At 38.9% G+C, this 27,889-nt stretch overlaps 1 protein-coding gene across 3 annotated transcripts in view; it reads left to right on the forward strand.

The window, feature by feature from the left end:
* Positions 1–11,018: 11,018 nt before the first annotated feature.
* The window catches only part of CLMN (calmin), a 162,323-nt gene continuing 145,452 nt past the window's right edge, over positions 11,019–27,889 (forward strand). The window contains exon 1 of one of the 3 annotated variants that reach the window (XM_072630323.1): positions 11,019–12,378. In XM_072630323.1, coding sequence (XP_072486424.1) covers positions 12,297–12,378 — 82 coding nt within the window. In that variant the 5' untranslated portion in view covers positions 11,019–12,296. The remainder of the gene's footprint in view (positions 12,379–27,889) is intronic. The other 2 variants (XR_011971897.1, XM_072630322.1) reach the window with 2 other exon arrangements.

The raw sequence follows: 27,889 nt of genomic DNA on the forward strand, positions 1-27,889 counted from the left end.
TAATATACTAATGAATTTTTAGTGGAGTAATGAATTGACCCAATCATTCTAGAGAACAATCTAGAACTATGCCCGAAGGGCTAAAAACTGTGCATACTCTTTGACCCAGCAATACCACTATTAGGTCTGTATCCCAACGAGATCGAAGAAAAAGGAAAAAGACCTATAGGTATAAAAATATTTATAGTAGTTCTTTTTGTGGTGGCAATGAATTAGACATTGAGGACCCATCAACTGGGAAATGGCTGAAAATGTTGTACCATAGATTGTAATGAAGTACTATTGTTGCTATAAGAAATTATGAGGGGGATGGTTTCAGAAAAATCTAGCAAGCCTTATATGAACTGATGCAAAGTGAAAAGCAAAGAACCAGGAGATCATTGTGCAATGTAACAGCAATGTTGTAATGATGATCAACTGTGAAAATCTTGTCTACTCTGATGAATACAATAATCAAAGACAATTCTAAAGAATTCATGATGAAAAAATGTTATCCATTTCCAGTGAGAAAACTGATGTACTCTGAATGTAAATTGAAGTATTATTTTCTCACTTTATTTTTGTTTTCTTAAAAAATGTGGCTAATACAGAAATACATTTAGCATGATTTCATGAGTACAATCAAAATCATATTGCTTGCCTCCTCAGTGGGTAGGGGAAGTGTGGAAGGGAGAAAGACAATTTGAGACTCAAGATTTAAAAAGAATGTTAAACATAATAATAAAATTTTAAAATATAAAAGATGAGCCTTCATTTCAGATGCTCAACAGCAAGTATCAAACACACAGGGAGGGCTAGCTACATGAGGCTCACAACACTCCTGAGTACACATTGAACCAGATCAAAATGTAGCTCCTATCTGATTTTAATGTGTTGGTGTATTAATTAAAACAAACAAACAAACAAACAAACATGAGTGGTTTTCCAAATAAATATGTGGCCCATAAAGAACCACATATGTATGATTACTGGCCTCAGTTTCTACCTGAGTTTGATGCCATGGCTCTCCAATCAGGTCCCAAATTACTTTTTCAACTTTATTTCATATTATTCTCCCAACATCCAAGCAAAATGGACAACTAGCTACAAGTAAATGAAATAACTTTGTGATTTCACCAAAGGCAATCCAGATTTCTTTTCTCCTCCTATGTCTGGACACAATTCATCCATTTGCAGCATCTGTCCAAGATAACAGGTGAATGAAAGCTAATGGTTGTCCATACAACTACAACTGCATATCATAATATAAATAATAGGCATTCTTCAGTTACTTGGTTTTTTTCCCTTGTAGATAATTGGGCCATACTTTTTAGAGTGACTATGGATCTCACCTTTGAGGCCCTGGAATGTGCTGGGTTTTCAGCTCATAAACCCAATGTCTTCCACAAACAGGAAAAAAATGAAGGTCTTCACAATCAATAGGAAACCCCTCTTTGACTTCCAATTTGATTTGCATCTCTGCCATGACAGTGTCAAACATTGCATTTATCTCATGGTATTAAGCCCCATTGGATGTTAATCATCAGAGGGTATTTGAGAAAGTTTTATCTCTCACAGAATCTTACAAAATTTTGACAGAAATTGGGGGAGGACTTTTTTGGTGATGTTTTGCTCTAATAAATTGTAGTCTATGAATAAAAAACACACTGGGAATTTGTATTTGTAATGAGTTTTAGTCATTTGTGTCATAGCAGTCATGAGTACTGTGAAATATGATTTGCAAAAGTCTGCCAGTTTTCTTCCGATATCTTCAGCAAGGATCCTCTTGATGCATGTGAAGATGATTCTTACAAAAAATTGCTATAAATGGGAAAGTAGGTATATGAATCAGTAGAGATTGCTGTCCTCTTATTCACCATTTTGGGGGGGGGGGATTATAAGATCTGACCATTTTCTACACTTTTTTGTGGTCATCTCATCCTTCAGACTCCTTAAGAATCAAGCCTTGAGAACAACGGAAGATGAGGGGGAAAGTTTTATTTTATAACTCATCATGATTAATTATGCAAAACAAGATACGAAACTCAACTCATATAAACATTTAATAAATTATTACAGTACTTTATTACAACAAGTTAGTAGAACAATTTAGTAAATTGTTATAATTCCATACTAGGCACTGGAAAATAAATAAAAGAAATTATCTCTGCTTTCAAGGAACTTTAACTCTACCAGGGGGCTACATGCATCAGCAAATACAAGGTGATTGGAGATGGGAAAGAACACTAATGAATGAGAAAATCCAGGAAGGCATCATAGAGGAGCTGAGCTCTGAAAGAAGATAAGGACTTTCAGAGGTGAAGGTTAGAAGTGAGTACTTTGCCTGTGCAAATCATGGAGGCAGGAGAAGCATTCTGAATTCAAGGGGAAGATAGGAGCCTTGTTTGCTGAGAACTTAATGTGTAAAAAGAAATAATACGAAATAAAGTTGGGTCAGCAGTTTGGGACCTGACTATAGAGTGCCTTAAATACCAGGTTGAGAAGTTTGTATTTTTATCTTAGAGGCAATATGATGATCCTAAAGGATTTTATGAGCAAGGGAGTGACATGGTCAGATCTATTCCTTAGGAAGATTATTTTGCCAGCTGTGTGAAAGATGAATTAGAGAAGAGAGATGGGAAGTAGGGAAAGTAAGAAGAACTTTTTATAACACTCCAAGTGAGAAGTAATAAGGATCTATATAGTGTGATGGCCTTGTGAGTTGAGGAAAGGGAAAGGATGCAAGAGATACTTAGGAGTTAGAATAATCGAGACTTGGAAATTAACAGGTTATGGTGGGAGGAGTTAGGGAGGAGGTAAGAGAAAAGGAAAGGATAGTTAGCTCTTTGGACACACTGAGTTTGGCATGTTGACAGATTGTTCAGGGAAAGATATGTAGCCGATAGTTGATGACTTGGGCTCAATGAGGAAGTTCAGAAGAGAAGTTAGGGCTAGATACCAAGATCTGGAAGTCACCAGAACAGAAATCACATAATCACAGAACATCAGAGTTGTAAAGGACCTCAGGGGCCAGTAGTCCAATCCATTCTTTTTCTCTTTCTTTCTTTCTCCCTCCCACTCTTTCTTTTTCTTGCTCTCTTTCCTCCTTTCTTCCTTTCTGCTCCCTCTCTCAGTCTGTCTCTCTCTCTCCCTTCTTCCCTTCCTCCCTCCCTCTCCTTCTTTCTTGGCATTCTCCCTATCTCTCCTGGGCTAGAATTGCAGAGGCCCTATCCCATCACTTAGACCTGCTAGACTTCTGAACTATCTGGTGCACTTTGTCCCCCCTTTAGGCAGTTGGGTACCCTACCCCCACACCCCACACACTCTTAAGACATACTGGTGTCTGACAGTGCAAACTACAAACCAGTCTTTGTTCTATTGCTGCTCAGAACTTCCAAACTCAAACAATCCCTCAGCCTGTCTCCCTGATAGCAGAGAGTACATGTGTATGGCTAAATTCCCACCTATTACTACTAGCTCTACCATTTAGGGTCAAGCGGGTTTACTAGCCTATTACATCTTCCCACATAACAGTTCTGCAGTATTTGACAGTTCTCATTCCATACCACTTCCTCCTCTATTGACTTCCCTTCTCCTTAGTCTCTTCTTTTTCAGGCTACTTCCATTGATATTCATACAACATGTTCTCAAAAGCTAGCATCATCTCAGTCACCTTCTTCTGAACAATTCTCCAGATTATCAAAATTCTTCCTAAAATGTTGGGACTGAATACTGTAATATCTCAGATGTTTAATATCTGGAATACAGCAAGATTATCAATCACCTCCTAAGTCCAGGGCACTATATGTGTCTTAACAGACTTTACAATACTGTTAGCTTGGTTGGCTGTCTTCTACTGAGTTTATCATCCATTAAAATTTCTATCCTTTTTAAGTAATCTGTAATCTAGCCAGGTTACTGACCCACTCTCTCCCATCTTGTCCTTGTGAAATAAATTATTTTAAACCAAGTGAAGTAATATATATTTGTTCTTATTATATTTGAGTTTATTGGATTAATTCCAAATCCATAATGATGCTATTCTCAACCTGTTAGATTTGTGTCACCCACAAATTTGATAAGTATGTCATCTATGCCTTTATTTAAGTCATTGCTAAAAATATCAAACAGCTCAGCACAATGCATGAATCCCTGGAGTAAATTTGAGAATTTCTCCTGAACTGATGTAGTGAAACTGAGTGCATCTACTCATCTTTTTCCAAAACCAATGACTGTGATATTATCTGGACCACACATCTCTATCTTGTACATAGTGGCACCATGAGAAACTTTTTAGCCTAGTTAAAATAGGGATAACCTAAAGTTTCAGCATTTCCTTGATCCAGCAGTATAGTAACCCTGTCAAACAGGGAAATAAAACTAGTACTGGGTTTGCTACAAATTTATACTATCTGATTTCAACTAGACCTTCACTTTAGTAAGGCCATCTTATTTTTCCTTCCTAATTACCTACTTACTTTCCACAGTGGCTACTCTTAAAATTTTCTTCACTCCTTGAGTTTCCCACACCACCTCTTCTCCTTACCCTCTCAAAAGAAGCCCTTTGCCAAAAGCTCCATCTTCTTCCCTTTTTCTCATCTCAGATCCCAGTGACATTATCCCCCACTATCTGTTCTTTCCCTGATGAAAGAGATGGCCTTTCTTCTTACAAAGGCAAAACCTTCTACATGTACCCTTGATTCTGAGCCCTTCTGTCTTCTCCAGAAGATTGCTTCAACTACCATCCCTCCTCTGTCTAATCTTTGATCTTTATCTATTGGTTCCTTCCCAAATGCTTACAAATACACCTATCTCTCATATCCCTTTTAAAAAATCCTCACTAGATATTATCATGCCAGCTAGATTTCATCCTTTAATTCTCTTTCCATTTCTACCTAAACTCCTTGAGAAAGTCATCCGAACTGGATACTTCCATATTCTATCCTTTTAACCTCTTCTAAGTAAACCAGATTTTAAATTGTTAAATGTTTCATTTAAATGACATTTGAAATGACAAGTATTTCATTTTGTTCCAACCTCTAACATGAAATACCAGACTGGTCACAAGTTAGGCTTGGCCTATAGTACAAGATTTGCATAAGAGGCAGCACTTGACCTGAGTCTTGAAGGAAACTACGTAATACCAGAGACATAAGTAAAGAGAAAAAGAATTCCAGGCATGGTAGACGTCAAATGCATAATGGATGGAATATCACATGAGAGGAAAAGCAGGTGGACAGTATGATTGGGTCAGAGAGTACAATGAGGGGAGTGATGTGTAAGAAAACCTGGAAAATAGGAGAGGGTTATGCTGTGAAGGGCTTTAAATACCAGACAAAAGTCTTTATATTTGATCCTGAAGTAACAGGGTGCCATAGGAAGTTATTTAGGAAACTGAGACCAGAATAGGGATAAGGGAAAACTAGGAAGGCTGGAGATATCAGAGGTGACAGTGAGGAATGGGGCCCAAGAATGCCTTACAGCATCTCCCCATGTGGAGTCTAGGGAGTCTGTTTCCAGGAAAGATGTGATAATATGTAATGTAAGTGCCTTGAAGATACTTGAGCATGTGTAGACTTTCTGTAACTGGTTATGGTCTGTTAATCACATGAGAAAGTGAAACCTTTTTGGGTGGTTATGTACCCAGGATAGTGACCAAGATCTTTGTTCATTCTCTGGTATTAGTGGAGGGGCGTTGGACCCTCTCCCCACTGAGACTAGCATGTAGCCTTATCAGTCAGTCAATAAATCAGTCAACAAGCATTTATTAAGCACCTACTATGTGCCAGGCACCATGCTATATACTGGGCATAAAAAGGCAAAAAACAGTCTCTGATCCCAAGAAGCTCAAAGCCTAATGGGTGAAATAACATGCAAACAATTGTAAAACAGACCTCAGTCCTTTCGCTCCATATTATGTTCTTTATCATTTTAGGTAAAAGGACTAAAGATTTCAATCTTGTGAGTTTTGTAAGGTCAAGAGAGTAAGCCTACTGGTGCCCCCATATCACAACATCTGGGTTTTGTAGTCAATTTAGCATTGATATCTTGAGGATGAAGGAACAACCTTCAGAAGTGAATGTCAGGGCATCCAACCTAAAGGAAGTTAAGACAAGGTCTGATCTAACAGTAAAGCCATATGTAGACATGAACTTGATAGGAATAATATTGTTTCTACTGCGTAAAGGAGAATGTGACCTGAGGTTGAGAAGAAATGTTTACACTTTTGTTCTTGCTATACTTTAAATAAATGTGTCCTTTTGTAAAAGTTAGTTGATGTTAAGTGGTTAAGCAGAACTGGTGTGTTACTCACTGGCACCTAACAGTGGAGGGAACCTAACCAGTAGAGACTTGAGCTGATAACATTAGAGAAATATATCCTCAGGGTAACACATAACCTTGAAGGGGAGATGTTGCTAGCCTGGCTCTGGGATAGAGAACCAGAACCATCGCAGATTCTCTAGAAGTATATTTAGTGGCATGGACTGATCTGGGTTTTAGTATAATTACTTTGGTGAAAGATGTTGGGGAGATAAAATTGATGAGATAACCTGATAACTAGAAAGATGGATACAGCATAGGGAACATGCCCAGGGAGGAGGATGTTTAGAAAAATCCACTGAGAAGAGCATGGATCAATAGGGGAGGAATGAAAGGATTTCCATGCAGCAGTGGGACTCTACCTCAGATGATAGAGCATGACTGTATAGTTTTAATTATAGTTTGCACAGCTTCCTGTCTTTCTCCAACATCATACAATGGTAAGGGAATAGGAACAGAGAAGGCAGGTGGTAGGGATGATACAGAGCTGAAGATTGACTGGTCATAAATGGCAATAGAACAAGGGGGCAAGGGAATCAAGAATGAAGTTGAATTAGTTGATCATAGGGTCAAGACTATGAGGAGAGGAGAATTGAGGTCTAGATTGGAGTAAGGAACTGGGAGGTCAAGGAAGAATAGAGAGAATGGAAGTAACAATGATCAACTGTGTGACCCTGGGCAAGTTATATTTAATCTGTTTGCCTTTTCTTATCTGTAAAATGGGGATAATAAAAGCACTTACCTCTCAAGTTTGTTGTGAGGATTAATTGAGGATAATGTTAATAAAGTGTTTAGCAGGCATGGTGCCTGACACATAATAGGTATTATTTAAAGTTAGTTATCACCATTACCATTATTATTATTAAGGGTACTTCCTTGAACCTCATGCCAAAAATGAGGCATCAGAGGAAGCTTTCAGTGTAGGTTTATTTTACTTTATTATGAAGAGATGATTAATATCTATAATGACCAAGTGATTAACAGACAACTACGTGGCTTCTAAGGTCTGACCTTCCTACTTGAAATTAATGATTTCAACCATGAATTCTAGAGAGTAATAGATTTACTAACTGTTCTTCCTAATGGTGGACATTAACCCCTTTTTCAGACTTTGGTCATGATGTACTTTAAAAAGAGTGCAACATATTTGTTACAAAGGTTTTGTTTTTCTTTTTCCTAATAGTGGGGGATGAAGGGAAGAAAAAGAAATAATTTTCATTAATTAAAATAATGTAAATTTAAAAAAATAAGAATGCCACAATATGGAAGTATCCCAGTTGACTTCACCACCGATACAAATGGGTGCTGTTCTGTGTGTATGATGATTGTTATTTTTCAAATTTATTCTTTCAGAAAGTCAGACTTGTTTTATGATAGTTGCTTCTAAGTATCCTCAGTATACAAGGTTCTACGTTTCCCACATGCTATTCTCAGAAGTATTCTACACACCAGTAATTAAATGTAGTGGAAAGAGCCCTGGATTTAGAGCCCAATGAATTGGATTTGATTCTTGAATTTACTATTTATTATCCATCTGACTTTGTGCCAGTCACTAAACATTTCTGGGTCTCACCTTTTTCATCTGTAATCTGAAAAGTTTGGACGTGATTTTTAATTACAAGTTCTATGACCCTGAGCCCTTTCCTTTAGAGTGGTGACTATTACAAATAATGACAGAGACCATGGGAGAAGAAGGAAACAAACATTTATTAAGTGCCAGGCACTTTCCTGTTATCTCATTTGATCATTACAACAACCCTGGGTAGGTGCTATTATTATCCCCATTTTATAGTTGAGGGAACTAAGGCAAACAGAGGTTAAGTAACTCGCCCAGGGTCATACAACTGGGAGGTGTCTGAGGCTGGATTTGAACTAAGTTTTCCTGATTTCAGGCCCAGAGTTCTATCTACCTCACCACTTAACTGCCATAGATATCATAGGATCATAGATTCAGAACTAGAAGGGATTTAAGTATTATTGACTCTAACCCTCTCATTTTACAGAGGAGGAAACAGTTTCAGAAAAGTTAAATTTGTCCAAATCAATAGAGTCAGATGCTCTTTAAAAAGGCCTGGCAAACTCCCATGATTTTTTACTTTTGGGAATGTTTTTCTATTTATACTCCATTTCTTATTCCCTAAAAAGCACCCAAAGAAATAAATACATTGTTTAACTAAGTAACCATCAGTAAAATACATGATTGCTCTCTGGAATCATGACTCCTGAACTGAGATTTCCTATAAAACTGACAGTCACAGCATAGATTTAGGAGCATAGTAGCAGATATAAGGCAGCTAGATGGTACAGATGGTAGAGAGTGCAGGCCTGAAATCAGGAAGAGGTGAGTTCAAATCCTGCCCCAGACGTTTATTAGCTGTGTGACACTAGGCAAATCACAACTCTGTTTACCTCATTTTTCTCATCTGTAAAATGAGCTGCAAAAGGAAATGGCAGATCAAACCCCAAAATGGGGTCATGAAGAGTTGGACATAACTCAGCAAGAACAAAACATAGAGGACTTTAGTATCTTAACACATTTTATAGAAGAGGAAACCAGGACACAAGTAATTTGCAGAAGGTAGTACAAGCAGTAGGCTGGGACTGGAAGGGACTTCAAAAGTCCCCTATTTTACCCCCCTCATTTTACTGATGAGGAAACTGAGTTGCAGAGAGTTTAAATAATTTACTCAAGGTCACATAAGTAGTAAGGTGAGAACTGGGATTTGGATTCTGATATTCTTTTTGTATGTAGGCACCTTTATTTAGTGGGAAAACAACTGGCTGTAGAGGCAGGAGAGTGGGTGTGAATGATTTTCTGACATATTAACTATGTGGATATGAACAAGCCATCTAACCTCTAACACTTAGTTTCCTTATCTGTGAAATGAAGATAATAATTGTTTTACCTATCTCATAAACTGTTGTAAGGAAACTTATAAGGATTAAAGTACTGTGAGTTTTTTTTAATGTACTTATGTTCTATTTTGTATTATAATGACCTGTGTCTACATAGCATATATTCTCTAATAGACTGTAAACTCAGTCAGGGCAGGGACCATGTCTTGTTTTAACTTTGTATGTTTTAATTAGCACAGAGCTCAACATAAAATATGGTGTATGAGAAATACTGAATGAATGATTCAGTTCATCTAAGAGGATTAATATTTCCTTTCTGTCCCATCAGTTTGAAAACATGAGGTTGGATGAGTGAATATTATTATGCTCAATAAAAGTTAAACCAGAATAATGCACTGGTTCCTATTTCTGCTGAACTCATTCTATTCACTGGATTCATCATTTATATCATGAAAAATGACCTATCCTTAAGTCAAATGCCCATGTTGTATATTGATAAAGGGCTCCTTTCCCTTGTGACTGCCTTATAATAGAAAGGAAGGCTGATTGTCTTTGATTTTCATTTTGGAAAGAAAATTACTTTCTGACTATTCTAATTCCATGGCTATTAACTAAAATAAATTGAAGTTAAGATGACTAGCAGAAGGAACTAAATAAAAGAGGCTTCTTACACTCGGGCATTCACTGAGGATCAGAACTGGGGAACCCAGAAAAAGAATCCTGTTGTTTGGTGGGCAAAGCAAATGTTACTTTGTGAATGGATGTCAAATCATACCCAATTATTATTTCTCAAGCACTTCAGGGCTTACAAAGCCCTTTTCTTACAATATACCTGTGAAATGGAGGGTTTAAGGATATGTATCCATATTTTACAGATGAAGAAACTGAAGCTCTGGGACATTAAATGACTTGTTCTGGGGTCATGCAGCCTATTTGGTACCAGAGCCATGACTTAACTCATGTCTTTTGATCTGAAGTCTAGTGTTCTCTCCAGTATGAATGTGTGTCGTCCTTGACAAAATTCTTCATTTGTCATCCACATGTGGAAGACCTTCTTATCACTGGGCAGGAGGCCAGGGTGTAGGAATTGTTGAAGCTCCAGCCCAGCCCTTCTATTTACTCACTCTCTGGCCTCAATCTGTATACCAAGTTCCAGTTCTCTTTATAAAATGGAGATTGTGAAACATGAGAGTGTTACTAGCTAGATGGCTGATCCCTGGAAATTATTAATAATGACCTATAGATGTTATTTTTTTTCCTCACATAATATATTATATAACTTCAGTACTTCATATGTATAGGGCAAAGTTTGGACTGAAGCATCTCATTCAGGCCTAGGAGTTGCCCCAGTACAATGACACTCCCCAACCCCCAAATACCCATAAACATTGGTTTGATCCAGTGGGCATAGTACCTGGCTAGGAGTTTAGAGGGAGCCACTGTGGCAAGAACTCACTGCAGAATCTCAGGCAAGTCACTCAGTTTTTCCGCCTGTTTTGTTATCCTTAAACCTGGGAAAATAATTGTCTCACCTCCCTCACAGGTAAGGGTTGTGAGGAGATAGAGCATAGCATATTAGAACAAACTTTTAGAGCTAAAAAGGACCTTAATGCACTTTCAGAGTGGAAACATTCTTAACATAGAATGTGAAAGCTAGAAGGGGCTACGCACATCATTCAGATTTTATAGAGGGAAAAAGTGAAGTCCCAAGAAGGAAATGACTTGCCCAAGTTAATGTAAGAGCTGAGGCTATAAAACTCTTCTGATTCTTCTCTCCACCAAACCAAACATCCTCTCTGTATAAAAGATCTTTACTAAGAAAAAAACAAGCTATACCAATGGTAGGTATCATCAATATGACATAGGAAAATACAGTTTGGGAGTCAAATCTGACTTGGTAGGGAAAAGAGGAATCATTTTTCATCCCTTCCAGGGACATTCTCCCAAAGAACATTTCTGGAATAAATCCAAGAGGGCAGAGATGCCAACATAGAAAGAGATTCAGATACTCTACGATAAACAGTCTAGGACGGCTGTCCCCCACTCTCCCAGTCCACAGGAACCATAACCCAGCCCCACGTTTCAGCTGGAGGGGCCAAGGTTCTCCTGGAACTTCTCAGACTGGACTCCGCCTCCACGCTAAGTCTGCCTCTCCTGCCCTGCGTCAGTTTCCTCCAGCCCTCGGCTCCGCCCCGCGCTTTCTGTCTCAATTCCAGGTCAGTTTCCCGGGGCGTGGGCGGCTCCCCTCGGGTGGGCTGCAGCCCATCTGGAAGGCTAGGAGCGCAGCGAGGACGCAGAATGGTTAAGAGTGACCCCGGGTCTGGGGGCAGGGCATCGCTCGGCGGACCAGGAGAGGGGCCCGGTGGTCCGCAGATACTAGCCAGGTGTGCCTGTCTCTCCCGATCGCCGCGGTCACTTGGTTTAAACCTGCTGTGCGTCACCCAGAGCAGAGCCTCGGCAACTCAGAGACATCACAATACAGGCGGCGGGGACTCAGACTTCATCATCACCCACCAGTAACGAAAGAGAGAAAACACAAACAAACAAAAAACACGAAAAAAAAAGAAACAGGGGAAGGAAAACACACACACACACAACTGCTCCATCCCAGGCTCGGACTGAGTTTTGCCTTCCTCCCTCCTCCCTCTTCCCTCCTCCCTCCCCCTTCCCCATTCCCTGTTCCCCTCTCCTTACCTTCCCTCACCCCCTACCCCCTCCCCAGCGCTGGCCTAGAGCCTCCACGGGAATGAACGTGTGTGTATGAGTGAGACTTGCGAGCGTGAGCGTGGGCGGGGGAGACGCTGGGGTAGCTGCCTGCCCTCCTCCTGGGCTCCGGGCGGTAGACCTGGTGGCCAGGCGAGGCCGCTGGTCCTAACAGGCCTCCTCGCAGCTCCCACTGCCTATCCCGCTTCTCCAGCTGTAGGGGAAGACCCGGCTGTGGTGCTCTCCAGCTGTGCTCCAGCGGGGGCTGCTGCAGAGCTCTTTCTTGGCCCCTCCTCCTAATCCTCCTCCCCTAGTCCCCCCCCCCCCCCCCCCCCAGCTGTTCTCTGCCACTACTGCTGTTGCTACAGCTGATTTGCTCCTCCGCTCCTGGCTTCGGCTTTCCTCTCCCCCCTCATTCCCCCACCCCACCCCCCTTCATGGCCGGGCACGAGTGGGACTGGTTTCAACGCGAAGAGCTCATCGGGCAGATTAGCGACATCCGAGTTCAAAACCTGCAAGGTAAAATAAATAAATAAATCATGCTTTCGTTAAGAATGGGTTAGCTTGATGGCTCTTTTAAGGGTTCGAGAACTCTTGATTTCCACTCTACCCATTTCCTGCTCCCTTTGCCGTTTGGGTCAGGGTTTTGGAGACCATTCATCCCAAACCTCCCAGCCCCATAATGATGCCCTTGCCTGATCCGGGGGAGGAAGCGTGTGAGGGTTGGGGACAGCTCAGGGGATCCCCAGGAACTTGGGATCAGCGCAGGTGTGAGAAGAGAGGGCAAAGGTGTGCCTTGAATTCACTCTTTGGGGACTTGAGGTGGAGAGATTTGCACGCAGGCTGCCAAAGGCAGGTGGCTTCCCTTCTGCCACAAAGTTTGGAGAAGTTGGATTGATTTGGTCCTAGGTGGATTCAGTAAACCAAGTGTTCTTACCATTGCCTGAGGTTCTGTCCCTGGTTTCAGGTACTTCACAAGATTCTTAAACCCACTAGGAATTTTTTTAAAGCTGCGCATATAAACATAATAGTACATAGGCTAGGAACTTTTCTTTAAACTATGGGTAATGGGAATGTATGAAAAACCAAACAGATGTGTGAGGGAGCAGGCAAAGTTAGAGAGATCGTTACTGTGGTATCAGGCAGAGGCACTTCCGCTTCCCCCCAAGACCACATTCCAGAAGGAATAATACCATATGGGTTTCTTTATTGGCGATCCTCTTGTGAGGGAGTAGCCAGTGCTCTCCTTACATCAGGGCTCTGCCTTTAGGGAGAGAGACCCTCCCTGATCTTAATCCTGGCATAATAGCAGGTTGTAAAGTAAAGAATTAAAAAAAGAGAGAGAGAGACAATTCCAAACCAGTCTGATTTAATTTTTGTATTTCAGTTTCACCATTGGTAAACTGGGAAAAATACTGATCCCACTTAACCTTACAGGTAAACGTGAGGCTAAAGTAAGCTAGATACAGACTTGGAATGTGGAAACTTGGAATGCCTTTTAAAATCATAGAATTATCAGAGGGAGGACCATTGGAATCATAAACTGTACACTATTAGGGCTGTAAGGGGCCCTAGGATGTAGAATACTGGCACGAAGAACATAAAATGTTGGAGCTGGAAGAGATCCTAGAGTGCAACCCCCTCATTTTACCAGGGAGCAAAAAGAACCCAAAAGAGAAAATGACTTTCACAAGGTTATATAGCAAGGGAAAATGAGAAGGGGCTTGGGGAGAAGGGGGGAAGTTTCAGTCACTGGTGAAATTTTCTAAAACCATCTTTTCTTCAAGACTCAGTGGTTGTTGAAATTGGTAATTGAAAAAGAAACCTCAGTTTCTAATGGGGGGAGGAGGTGAACCCATGCACCCTGTAATAAAAGTGGATGGGAGGGAGACTGGGCCAGAGAAAGGCAGCTCTCCCAAGCAGGTGATCTGACTTTATTGCCAGAGGGCAGGCTTGTTTGTTTGCTGGGGAGGACCTGTGCAGTAAAGTTTAAACATTACACACTGTTAGAATGTTTCCTCAGAAGTTTTATTTATTCATTCCCCCAGTAGATTGAGCAAGGACTGTATTCTCTGAGGTAATATGGGGGGGATGGGGGTGGCTGTGTAGCTTTTCTCTTGGAAGTATAGAAACTGTATTTGCTCCCTTATCCTATCTTCTTGATGATATACATAAAAGGAAGATAGTTCTTAAGAACTGGAAGAGATTTTAGAGATAATCTGGGCCAACCCACTCATTTTATAGATGAGGAAGAATTAGCCTAGGGAGGTTAAGCATTTGAAACTCAGGTCATATGACTCCAAATCTAGGGTTTTTCTTACTGTCCTGTTAGGCTGCAGATACTAAAAGAATGTTAAGACCCACATTTCCTTCAACCTGAGAAGGCATCGTCCCCCTGGGAAGAGCACTGGATTTGGAATCTCAAGAAGGAACTGAATTTGAATTCAGTTTACCACCCTTGTAACTTTGGACAGTTCAGGCAACTAAGACATGTGAAGCACTTCAAGGCATTATCTAAATGCTAGCTAGCTATTCTTATGAATTCACTTAATCTCCCTGGGTTGCAGTTTCTTCATCTGTAAAATTAAGGGAATTGAACTAGGTGATACTGGGGTCTCTTCTAGTTCTAAATCTTCGATCCTTATGCCTGAGGCAATGAAATACATTGCTCTGATGTTATTAAGCATTAATTAGGACTGGTGATAACCTTAAAAAGTTGAATGTTAAAACAGACCATTAGAGCTGAAATAGGCATTCCAGGCCTTTTGTCCCCCCACTCAGAGATGAGCTTTCTCTCCCAATATTCTAGATTTTTCAAGTAAAAATAAAGGTATTCAGATTGTGTTGTCAATAGATGAATACTTGTTTGTGTTTCTTAATTATTCAGTGCTAGACACATAATGATTGCTTAATAAGCAAGTACTAATTGATTACTTAGATGCTTTGTTGTAATGACTTGGGCATTTTATGGATGCATTCCTTCTGTGTTCTCTTTGACTAGCAAGGGGAAACCCATGTCTTTTCAGTCCAGAATTATCTTGAAAGGCCTAGTTAACTTGCAGTATGACTTTGGGTAAGTGATTTCATTTTTCTGGATCTCAGTTTCTTCATCAGTAAAGTGAAGGTAATGGACTGGATTGTTCCTAAGATCCCTTCCAATTTTCAGTCTTTTAAGTTTGAGAGCAAAAGAACCTGACCTGCTCCTGGCACCCTGATTGGCCTCCCTCTCCTTCAATCATTTACTAAACATGAGCTTAATCTATGTCTTGCCTCAGTGGAGGTACTGTTTGCCAAGTCCAGTAGTTTCCTCATGCTCTCCTGGTACTTAACAGCCTATGACAAAACTGGTTAGTTTCCCAACCCATGACAAGTTTGACAGGTCACCTATCAAAGACACCAGCTCTTGGAGTCGAGTTTCTAAGCTGTCAGTGTGGGTGGGAGTTAGGGAACAGGAAAACCAGTCCAAAAATTTTTGTTTGAAAGCCCACAGTTTACTTCCTACATTGCCTAGGTAGTATCATTGAACCTGATGACTCTAAACTCTCTTAACCCATTTAGGATTTTATTTTTTTAACTTTTATTAATATAGGATGATGAGTATGTGCACTCAGTGCACTCTGAAACAGTTCATGTTGACATGAGCAGGCTGATTTTTGTTATAAAGTGGTGTCTGCCTCTATCTTTTGGGGCTGGGATTTGTGTAGCCCACTTGAGAGTTTTGCATGTATGTGAGGTCAGATTGCTGAGCAAGGATCCCTTCGCTCAAGGGGAAGTCACAGGGTAATTTATGAAAACTTGATCCACTGTTTATTTGTTCTCACACTGGCACAGTGCACACTCGTTAGGAACACCAGAAAGAGATTACGAGGTTCAAATCGATTCTGGAGAAAGTTATGTTTATGTGAGGGAAGGCAGGGGGTGGAGTTGAGGATTGGTAGGGCATAGATAGGAGAGAGGGGCATAAGCCAACTCTCAACATTGAATAAATGGAAGGGTAATGCTTGTCATCTGATATTGACTTTAGCAGCTTATACATTAAGTCTTTAGCTGTCATTGGCTGAGGAACACACCCATCCCTTCAGCAGATAGTGTCCCTGTTGGTTTGGGTTTTTTATGGTGCTGTTTAAGGAAGCTGAGGGGACCAATATTGTTGACCTTTTGATAAAATGATAGTATAAAAAATCACAGAGTTGTTGACAGGCCTCTGACTTCCTCAGAGCTATGAGGAGTTGAACAGAATTAGCTGTCTTTTGGTTTGATTATATTGGTTTAACTCTTGGCTGGGTTGCTTTAACTGTGAAAGAGCTTTGGGCCTTTGTAGTAGAAAGACTGTGGCTGTGCTACTTACTACTCAAGTGACCTTGGTCGGATCGCTTGACTTCTCTTTGGTCCTCCATTTCCTCATCTTGGAGACATATAGATGGCATAGTGGATAGAGCATTAGAACTAGTCAGAAAGACCTGAATTCTCATCCTGCTGAAACACTTCCTAGTCACTTAACCTCTGTCTGCCACTTTCCTCAGGTGTAGAATGGATATAGTAATAGCACCTAACTCTCAAGGTTGTAGTCAGGATCCAAGCGCTGGCCACAGGGCCTAGTACTTAGTGAATGCATAATAAATATTCTCTTGCCTTATTTCTTCCCTTACTCCTGCTTCCTCTGCCTCTGTCTCTTCCCCCATTCCAGTTCCTTACTCCTTTCCCTCCCTTACCCCTTTTTTTCCCTTCTGTCTCCCTCCCCTTCCCTCTGTTAATGTCACTATTATTATTTTTTTCCTGACTTATTACCATAACTTCTTTAATTCTATCCTCTGCTCCCCTCTGCTAAAAATCCCACCTTTCAGTTGTAATTAATATGATATATACTAAGGCAAAATAAATCCACACATTAGCCATGTCTGAAAATATATGCCTTACTCTTTAACTCTTGTCCATCAAGAGATGGGAAATATATTTCTTTTATCTTCTGTCCCTTGGAGTTGTTGGGCCCTGCATTGAGCAGAGACTTCTGAAGTGTTTCAGAGATATTTGTCTTTTCAGTGGGGTAGTCATTGAATAAAGTGTTCTGGTTCTGGTTCACTTCTCTCTGCATTAGCTCATGCAAGTTGTGGCCTTCACTTCTGGCTGCTTCAATTGAACTGTGTGAAGTCACTCTGATTAAGAAATCTTGGGAAATTCAAGGAGGTCTTTATGAATGTGCTTTTCTAGGGGTGGGGGAAGTGAGTAGCAGAAAATACAGTCATTGTCTTCTTAGCGATTGTATTATTAAAAAATAGAAGTGTTGGTTCTCATGGAAACAGCATGATTTATCTGGTGTAAATGTTTCCACGCAGGGGTAGCTTGTGTGAAATGGAAATAAATCTAGAATATGTGATTTTAGAAATTCCTTAGAGTTTTCTTTCCTAAGTGGGCTTATTTCATTTTTTAAAAATTTTCTATCAGAGAAAGATAGAAAACGGAAAATATGCTGACGAAAGCTCCTGGAAAAAAAATAATTTGAGAAGCAAGGCCGGTTTTTTTCAGTCAAGAAATGTATGAGCTTTCAGATTCTCCTTTCATTCATAGATCTTAGTCTAGCAGTCTAGTAGATCTACCAATGCAAATTGCTACATGGCACAATATTACAAAACCATCGAATAAGATGGCTACAAAACAAAGGGCTAGGAGGCACACTGGATAGAGTACTGGACCCGAGTTCTAGTCTAACTTTAGACATTTTCTAGCTGTGTGACCCAGGACAAGTCACTTAACCTGTCTGCCTCAGAATTCACCTAAAATGTGGCTAGTAATAGCTCTAACCATTGCTCTGGGTTGTGAGGATCAAAAGATCTTAGCTTAGCACAATGCCTAGCACATAGTAAGTGCTATATAAATGCTTATCTCCACCCTACCCCCACCTATCACTTTACCCTGCCCTCATTTGTCTGAGGGGGAAGTCATTACTAATAGGATCTGGAAAAACTTCCCAAAGGAGGTGTTTTAAGGTTTAAGAAGTGCCTTCCCTGTAACAGTGCTATTGTTAGGGATAGCTAGGTGGTGCAGTGGATAGAGCACCAGGGCAGGAGTCAGGAGGACCTGAGTTCAAATCTCACCTCAGATACTTGACACTCACTAGCTTTGAGACCTTGGGCAAGTCACTTAACCCCAGTTGCTTCATCCTGGGTCATCTCCTGTCATCCTAATGAATATCTGGTCACTGTATTCAGATGACTCAGGAGGAGAAGTCAGGCTGGTGACCTGCACAGCCGTCCCTCACTGAAAACAAAGTCAAGTGCAAGTCATGTCATCATTTCTCTGACGTCATGGTCTTCTTTGGCAAACTCTATTGTTACAAGTTTTATCCTCAATATGCAGATGAGGAAAACTAGCTAGAGAAAGGAAATTATTTGGTCAATGCTAGAATACTGAATAGAATGCTAGATCATGTAGTCCAATCCCTTTATCATATTATCAAACAAGATGATATTTGTAAAGTACTTAGGACAGTGCCTGACATGTAATAGGTACTATATAAATACCCCATCCCTCCTTTCCCTCCCCTCCCCCTTTACCTTCTCCCCCCTTTCAATTTTAGAAATGAGGGATCTTTACTTAATAGGCTGTTTACTTTCACTTTTGCCCTGATTGAGGACTAAAATGTTTTTGATTTGGGAAGCAGCCCCAAGCCTCTTTGGTAGGTTAAATACCACTGGAGGACTTGAGATATTTTCAAAAGCTTCTAGTTGATGTTAGAGCCCATAAGGAGGAAAATGATTTCAGGAAGAGTGATCAGTAAGGGTGGAAGCACCTCTTAAGGGTCTGATGATTCAATAAGTCCCTCTTGCTCTACTTCCATAGCATTTTTTTTCCTTTGAAAAATATTCCTTTTTTATTATTATGAACAGAAAAAGAAAACTGCATATGAAATTGTATATCACTACTATGTGCAGCCTGTGGGGTGTATTTAATTTTTGTATATTTCAAATTTAGCATCACAGAATTGGAAAGTTGAGAAGGACCTTGGTATCCATCTAGCTCAACCCATAAACAAAAAAGGAATGCTTGATCTTCTAAACCCATTAAGTGATCATCTAGTGCCAGAGGTTTCCAAACAGCCCTCTTTAAAAAAAATTGCTCAGTGCCCCCTGGAAATCTACTTTTTAAAAATCCTTTAATTTTTTTTAAATTTGCATCATTTCAAAAAAATTTAATGATGCATTTTAAATTTAATAATTTACTATAACTTTGTCTTTTTCCTGCATTGAAATGTTTGTGTTGTATAATTATATATTATATTGTAAATAAGTCATTATACCCATCTTCCAGCTGATGCATGCAGGACTTCCTGACAGTGGGCAAGAGAACACGCTTGCATGCCAACCCTTGCTTATTAAGACCTGTTGGCGGACTTGGACCACTGTTTGGTTATAACTTGGCAGTTTATGTGTTTATTTAGATGATAATGTAATCACTATGACTTTAATTCTGTTACACAACCGATGAAACATGTAGGAATGGTTTTAAAATTTTTTTTCTCTGGGGCAGCTAGGTAGCTCAGTAAATAGAGCACCAGCTGGAATCAGGAGGACCTCAGTTCAAATTTGACCTAAGTCACTTGACACTTACTAGCTGTGTGACCTTGAGCAAGTCACTTAACCTCAATTGCCTTGCCTTTCCCCTCAAAAAAAAAAAATCTTCTCTTCTTTCCTTATGCTACTATTATTCTCCTGCATGTGAACTTCCTTCAAACAGTTCTTATGTGACACAGACTTGAGGCTGTTGAGTATCCTGGTCAACTTCATCTGAATTTTTTGTAGCTTGTCAGTGTCGTTCTTCATGCTGTGGGGCCCAGAGCTAAAGTCAATACTACAGATATAGTATGACAAGGCCAGAGTACAACAAGAATATCACCTCCCTATCCCTAGAAACCTTTTGCATCCGACTCTTATTGACCCCATTTGGGGTTTTCTTGGAAGGTACTGGAGTGGTTTGCCATTTCTTTCTCCAGCTCATTTTTCAGTTGAAAAAATTGAGACAAAAGGAGTTAAATGTTTTCAGGTTTTCTTGACTCCAGGCTTGGCACTTTATCTACTGTTTCACCTCTCTTCCTGTTCCTGAAAGCTCTACCTCTCTTAATGCCACCTAAGGTCCAATTAGCATTTTTTTTTTTTTGCTACCACATCACATTAACCTCCTATTAATTAACTTATACTTCACTAAAACTGCATAGCTCTTTCAAAATGACAGCTATCTAGCCATGCCTCCCTCATTTTTTATACCTATGTGAGAGGTGATCTCTACTGAAATTCATCCCAACGGATTCAGCCCATTTCTCTATCCTATTAAGATCTTTTGGCATCTTGACTGTCATCCATTGTCTAGTTATTCCTCTGAGATTTGTGTCATCTGCAACTCTGATAAGCATTTGTCATGTATTTATCCAGACAAAGGGCCAAATGCAGGTCCATAGGATTGGCAGTAGGACTGATCCTAGGACTGCATTAGATCAAGTTCAGGGTTGGGGTGAAATGATGTACATATGGGTCATTGAACAGCAAAAGGTTTATTTAAGTCTAACAAGGCAAAGATATTCAATAAGGATAATGGTAGGTAACAGGCAAAGCATTAGACGTTTATTAAGTGTTTACTGTGTGCCAGAAACTGTGCTAAATATAGATACAAGAAAATACAAAGAAAAGTAGTTCCTGCCTTGATGGAGCTTAGGTTGTAATAGGGAAAGACAGCACACAAAATGGAGCTGAAAAGTGGAAGGGGTGAGGGTGGGTGTTGACCAGAGAATCAGAAGTAGGTCAAAATAGGAGGTCGTTAGTGTACCAGTTCTCACTTACTCATTTTTATTCTGTTGTTGCCAGTGTAAAGGTCATTTTCCTGTTTAGAGAACACAGAAAAAAATAAGTCAAGTCTTTTCTCAGTTGTCAGTTATCATCATCCCATCCACCCCAAGCAAAGCACTTATTACTTCTTTGAACCTCTTTTATCTCCTAGTATTGCTGAAAAAGACCCTTTTTGTTGTCCTTATCTTCCCTCACCACCAGCCACAGCTCATTCTGAGCTTTAGCATTGTGGATACTTTTTTTTTTTAACCATTCTATGCAAATACTTTGTATTTATCTTCTGTAATTAGCCTTAATGTAGTCTTCCATTCACTTTGGTCCAACCCTGAGCACTTAATCAAAGTGAAGAAATAGACTAGGAAAATGAGGTAACAACAAGAAAAGAACTTAACCATAAAAACCTATTACAGTAGCAAGAAAGAGAAAGACACAAACAGAAGACAACAGTGTAAAAACTCAAAGAAAAATGTTCATCGGACCTAAGGCCAGCAAGAATTCCTGGAAGAGTTAAAGAAAAAGATGAGAATGGTAGAGGAAAAATTGGGGAAAGAAATGAGAGGGATGCAAGAAAATCATGAAAAGAAAATTAACTGCTTTGTATAATAGGCATAAAAATACTGAAGGGAAATACACTTTAAAAAAACAGAATTGGCCTAATGTTAAAAAGAAGCACAAAAATTCACCAAAGAAAAGAACTCCTTAAAAAAGCAAAACTGACCATATGAGAAAAAAGATACAAAAGCTCGCTGAAGAAAATAATTCTGTAATAATTAAAATTGGGCAAATGGAAGCTATTGACTCCATGAGATTTCAAAAAACAACCAAACAAGCAAAAGAATGAAAAAAGAAAAGAAGAAAATGTGAAACATCTCACTGGAAAAAAACAAATAGATTGAGAGAGAAATAATTTTAAAAATTATTGGGGCACCTGAAAGCCATGATCAAAAAAAAATGATCCATTCATATTTCAAGAAATTACTGGGCAAGAAGGAAGGAATCTGGAGCTCAAAATTAAAAAAGAAAAGAATGTTAAAATTCCATCCATCAGTCTCTGTTTTGTGTTTTCTTGAGGTTTTTTATACTGATTGCTTTTCTATTTTTTTTAACTTGAATGCCCAGTTCATTGATTTATTCTTTCTCTTTTCTTAATGAAAGTGTTTAAAGAGATCATTTTTCCTCTAAAATGACTGCTTTGGTTACATCCTAGAAGTTTTGGTATGTTCTCTCTTTGTTTTGTTTCCTCAAGGCAGTTATTGTTTATTTAATATGGTTTTTAACCCACCAGTTCTTTAGGATTAATTTCTTTGGTCTTTATTTGTTTGAATGCTTTCTTCAAAAGTCCTTTATTGATTATAATTTCTAATTGCATTATAGTTAATAAAGGATATTTAACATTTCTCCTTTACTATATTTAAGTTTTTGTGTCCTAACGCTTGGTCAGTTTTTTAAAGATGTCATGCGTAGCTGAAAAAATATGTATATTTCATTCTGTTTCCATATAGCAATTGAGAGAGATTATATCTCATGTTTTATAAAATTTATTTGGTTCCCCTTATCAATTTTTCCCTCTGATTCAATGAATTTTTCCTTCCTATACTTAGATGGCAGGACATTTGGTGCATATATATTAAGTGATGATATTAATTCTTTATCTTTAGGGTCTTCAAGCAGCCAGACTGAAACAAAAGTACCAGGGAATGATAGTGTTATCATGTATCTAGTTGCTTAATATACATACTCTTTTTAGCCAATATGCAGTATTTTTTCTTTGACTTGGAAATTAGGAATATTGTCTATGGCATTCCTAGGTGTTTTTAAGTTGAGGTTTCTTTTGACAGATGATCACTGGAGTTAGAGCTTGGGTAATTTTTATAAGTTTTTGGTGATTGTGGTTTTCAGGGAATTTGATTTTGAAATTATCTTTCTTTGATCTTTTTTCCAACTCAGTTGATTTTCATATTAGATACCTTATATGTTCTCCTACTTTTTCATTGTTTGGGTTTTGTTCTAATATTTCACGTTGTCTTAGCAAGTCAGTGAGTTATGTTCCATCTGTTCTCTTTTTCATGTAGTTTACTACTTGGATAAAGTTTTCCATCTTCTTTTCTAAGCTATTCATTCTCTTTTATTTTTTTTCTCCTGGACTCTAATTTCACTTGTAATTTCACTGTGATATCCCCTGGTACTCTTCTGACAAGTCAGGGCCAGGATCTGGTTTTATGTTCCCGATTATTAAAGCCCACACCGACTTGTGATATTGCTCCCCTCTTTTTAGGTTGTTGGCTGGTTTCAGGCTCTTTTATAGGAGTTCATGCTGGTTTCCTTGAAATGACTTCTTTCCCCATAACTATTGGCTTCCAGCCCATTGATCTGTATGTGCTGGTTTCACTGGTATAATTCTTCTCCCTGCTTCTGCTGGCTTTTACTGTTACTTTACAGCATACAGGCTTCTCTGGTTCCTCAGTGTGCCTCTTCTGGCTTTTTCTTGTCTTCTTTGAGCAGTTTTGGATTGGATAAAGGAGTTTACTCTGTTTCTTTTCTTTGTATAACTTTATTGTTTTGAATAACACACACTTATAATAATTACTGAAACATATATAGTATTTTATATTATCCAAAGCATTTTGCACACATTATTTTATCTAATCCTCTGTACAAATCTATGAAGTAGGAAGTTAACAAAAAATAAATACTTTGACAATCTCTAAATAATACAAAGAACTTTTAGTTTGGGCTATTCAACCAACAGCGAAAATTTGTTGTCCTTGGTCCTACTATGCCTTTCTTTGATACTTCCTATAGCCAAGAAGTCATTCAAAGTCCTCAGTGGGTTGAAAATGAAAGATTCTTCATCTAAGGTGCTAGGATCGCATCAGTACTTAACCCTAAACAGGGTCCACTCCAGTCCACATGAATAATACCTCTTTCTAGTCAGGAATCAGTGACGTTCTTCTCATTTGGCTATACCCTATTAAGGCAATCCTCCCACACCCCTGTATTCAGATTAATCACCTGAATTAAAGGGAAAGACAGATCACATATTGGCTTGATGTCAAATTAAGGCTTAGCACCTTCTAGGAGAGTCACAGAAGAGGGTCAGTAAAGCTATGGATTTTGAAGCTGTCATGTGGAAGATGTGTTTGATTCCTTCTACTTGTCTTCAGAAGACAGGACAAAAAGCAAAGGGTAGAAATTGAAGCAAGGCAAATTTTGGCTCAATATAAAGAAAAAGTCACTGATGATTAGATCTATACAAAGGTGGAATATCTCTGGAGGAAGCTAGCTTCCCTTTGCTGGAACTCTTTAAGCAATAGCTTCCTGATGACTTGTTGGGGAGACTTGTAGGTGTTGAATTCTTGTTTAGATACTGGGTAGAGTGGCTGACCTCTAATCAGATATCCTCTCCTTCTGTACTATACATTATGCATTTTTTCTGTTGACTAAATATTCCTTGTGTGGGGGTCCTTTTCATTTATTTGTTGTGGTTTGTGTGGGAGATCTGGGCTTATCTACTACCTTTCATGTCATCATCTTAAACTGGAAGTCCTGGTGCTTTTTCTTAATTAAGCAACTACTGTTGCTTATTGCTGTGCTTATATATGCCTCTTAAACCATATATTATTCTCTATAGTACCATATATATTCCTTGGCAGAGAAAACTAAAGCAAAAAAGCTTGTAGTTCAGCTGGTCCTCTTCTCATTTGTTATCATCCCATCCATCCCAAATACTAGATGGAATGATGTAGTTGCATTTTTATTTAGAGCAGAGGTTCCTAACCTTTTTTTTATGGACTTCCTTGGGCCCCTGAAGCTTATGGACCCCTTCTCAGAATTATGTTTTTAAATACATAAAATAAAATACATATGATTACAAAGGAAAATAATTATTTTTAAATAGTTATCAAAAATTAAAAATAAGCTCACAGACCCCAGGTTAAAAATCTCCTGCCTTTGAGCAAAAGTCAGATTCATCACTAAATATAGCAAATCCATCCTAACCTATTCAAATAAAATTTTTAAAATTCAATCTTGTTTGCAGCTCCAGTTTTTCTTTCTTTTTCCATCTTTCTCCCACTCATTGGGGAAAATATAATATCTGTTATACATATGAAATCATGGAAAATATATTTCCCTGTTAGCCATGTTTCAAGATGGGTGGAGGAAAGAAAGAGAAAAAAAGATATGCTTCAGCCTGCATTTTAAGTTCTCTGGAGGTATATGTAGCATTTTATGTCATAAATCTTTTGGAATTGTGGTGTGAATCATTGCATTGATAAGAGTTACTGAGTCTTTCTCAGTTGATTGTTTTTACAATGTACTGTTACTATGTAAAATATTTTTCTGGTTTTACTCATTTCATTTTGTAGCAATTCATAGAAATCTGCCCAGGGTTTTTTTTTTTTTAACTATTCCTTTCATCATTTTTTACAGCACAGTAGTATTCTGTAAAACTCATATACCATTTATAACCAATTGATGTACATCCTTAATATCATAGAGAGGGAAATGGAAAAGGAAAAATACATTTAATGTGATTGTCACAATTTACTACAGAATCTTAACTGATATGGTACAAATGCCAAAAATGGAGCTAAAGGACCCAGAAATTTTCTGTTGTGTTTGTTCAGTTGTGATCAGTTCTTTATGATCCCATATTGGAGTTTTCTTGGCAAAGATACAGGAATAGTTTGATATTTCTTTCTCTAGCTCATTTTACAGATGAGCAAACAGAGACAAACAGGATTAGGTGACTTGCTCAGGGTCACATGGCAAGTAAGTATCTGAGGCTGGATTTGAACTCATGAAAATAAATCTTCCTGATTCCTAACCTAGTACTCTATCTATTGTAACATGGATAAACTACAAGAGATGTCTTCTCATTTCCAAGTAGGAAAATATGGCAGCCAAAGATAACATTGTTTTGGAATATACAATACTTTCTAAAGTGTTCCAGCAAGGAATCCATCAACAAGCCTTCATTCAGTTCTCACTATGTGCGAGACATTGTATTAAGTGCTGGAGATATAAATACACAGAATGAGAAGGTTGGATGATTATGCACATTGTGTCAGAAAGCTGTAAAGATCAGGAAGGGATAAATAAGTTTGCAGGGTGCTTAACCTGAGACCCAACTATGCTAGATCATTCCAATAGAAAAATGGAAGAAGGATGGATAAAAATGAACCAAATTCTTTTAGCATTTCTATAACAAATTTATCATTATTAACAGTGTATTATCCACAGCTGAACTCAGTAACCTATTGAAATGGCATTCAAGAAGTTTAAGCAGAAAGAATAACTGGGCCTTAGACCAGCTATACACAGGAAAATATATGTTCTTTAGGCAACTCTTAGGAAAGCATTGAGGAATTAATTTTTAAAGAAGGTCTGGGTTTGTTTTTTAGTGGACTTCAAGTCCAAGATGAGTAGCCCAAAAAGTGAATTTGATTTTAGGCTGCATTAAGAGAGGTCAACAGGGTACCTAGGTGCTACCATAGATAGGGCACCTAGGTGCTACCATAGATAGAGCACCAGCTCTAGAGTCAGGAAGACTCATCTTCCTGAGTTCAAATCTGACCCCAGACACTTCCTAGCTTTGTGATACTGGGCTAGTAACTTAACCCTGTCTTCCTCAGCTGTCTCATCTGTAAAATGAACTACAGAAGGAAATGGAACAAACACTCCAGTATTTTTGCCAAGGAAACCCCAAATGGGATCACAAAGAGTAACTGAAATGACTGAACAAACCTGAGAAGTCTAGTGTCCATACTGGAGGATATAATTCTGTGTTGTACTCTGCCATGATCATATCTGTTGCACTCTACCATATCTTGAGTATCATGTTCACTTCTGGGTGCCACGTTTTAGGAAGTACATTGTTAAGGTGGGGAATGTCTAGAGATGTATACCAGTGAAGGGCTGTGATCCTAGGCTCATGAGGATTGTCCGAAGGAAGTGGAATAGTTTGGTCTAGAGAAGAGTTAAAAGGGGACATAACTGTCTAGTATTTGATGGGCTTGCACATGGAAAAGGAATTAGAAGTTTTCTGCTTGGCTCTAGAGAATCAGGAGTAATGGACAGAAGTTGCAGAGGCAGATATGTTTGATGGAAAAAAAGCCATTTCCTAATGATTAGAGTTGTCCAGTAATAGAATGAACCCGCTTGGTAAGTAGTGGGTTTCTCCTTTCTAGAGGTCTTCAAGCAAAGGCTGTATAACCACTGCAGTAGAGGGGCAATGTTAGAGAGGGGATTGATTCTTCTTCCTATATGTGTTGACATCTGAGGCCCCTCCTAACCCAAAGATTCAGTGAATTGCAGGGTCTGGGTTAATGTAACAGAGCTGTTTGCTTAAAGGATGACAGGGCTAAGTAGTATCTTTGGGTTGTGTTTTGAGGGTGTAGAAGCAACTTTTCCATTAGCAGTAGCCAGGAGTTGTGTAGCCTTTAGTTCTGTAAACAGGCTTTCTGAGAAAAATCCTCGTCGGAGATTTTGCAGAACTTCCAAAGATTCGATCAGTAGGATTTAAAATGCAGCTCAGCTTGCCAATGGATTTGATTTTGATGACCTAATATTAAACCTCACATTTAGTGTTCGGGAGTTACATATGATATTCAAGAGAACATATAATGTTCAAGAGTTACATATCTAAGCTGCAGGAAGAAAAAAATGAAGTTGCCTGGGGAGTGAAGCATTGGGTTTCTGTATTGTTTGATGTTGCAGCCCCAATACATTTAAAAACCCTTCTAGTTCTAAAACCCCAGGTTATTTTGGGGAGAGAGAATTTGTTACAGTGTGGCTTTGAACATAAAGCTATTTTTAACCAAGAGATTATCCTGGCCAAGCTGAGAATCAGATAATGACAGGCTGACTTTATTCAGTGTTCTAGATTTTTGAACTGCTGGGGAAGGAGCCATGGCTAAACACTTCACAGGGGACATCTAGAAAAATTACAGTATTGCTCCAGAAACTCTGAAATGTGCTCCATTTATGCACACATCATGTATCTATGTCTTGAATTGTGGTGTTTTTTTTTTTAATGAATTTGAAGGGGTGTGTGTGTGTGTGTGTGTGTGTGTGTGTGTGTGTGTCCCAAGAGGTATCATAGAGTTGTGAAAAAAGTAGTGGGCTAGCATTCATAGTCATTACATGTATAACTGTGAGCAAATCATCCTATTTCTCTGAACCTCAGTTTTCTT

This window comes from Notamacropus eugenii, chromosome 1 (genome assembly GCF_028372415.1).
Source record: "Notamacropus eugenii isolate mMacEug1 chromosome 1, mMacEug1.pri_v2, whole genome shotgun sequence".
NCBI lineage: Eukaryota > Metazoa > Chordata > Mammalia > Diprotodontia > Macropodidae > Notamacropus > Notamacropus eugenii.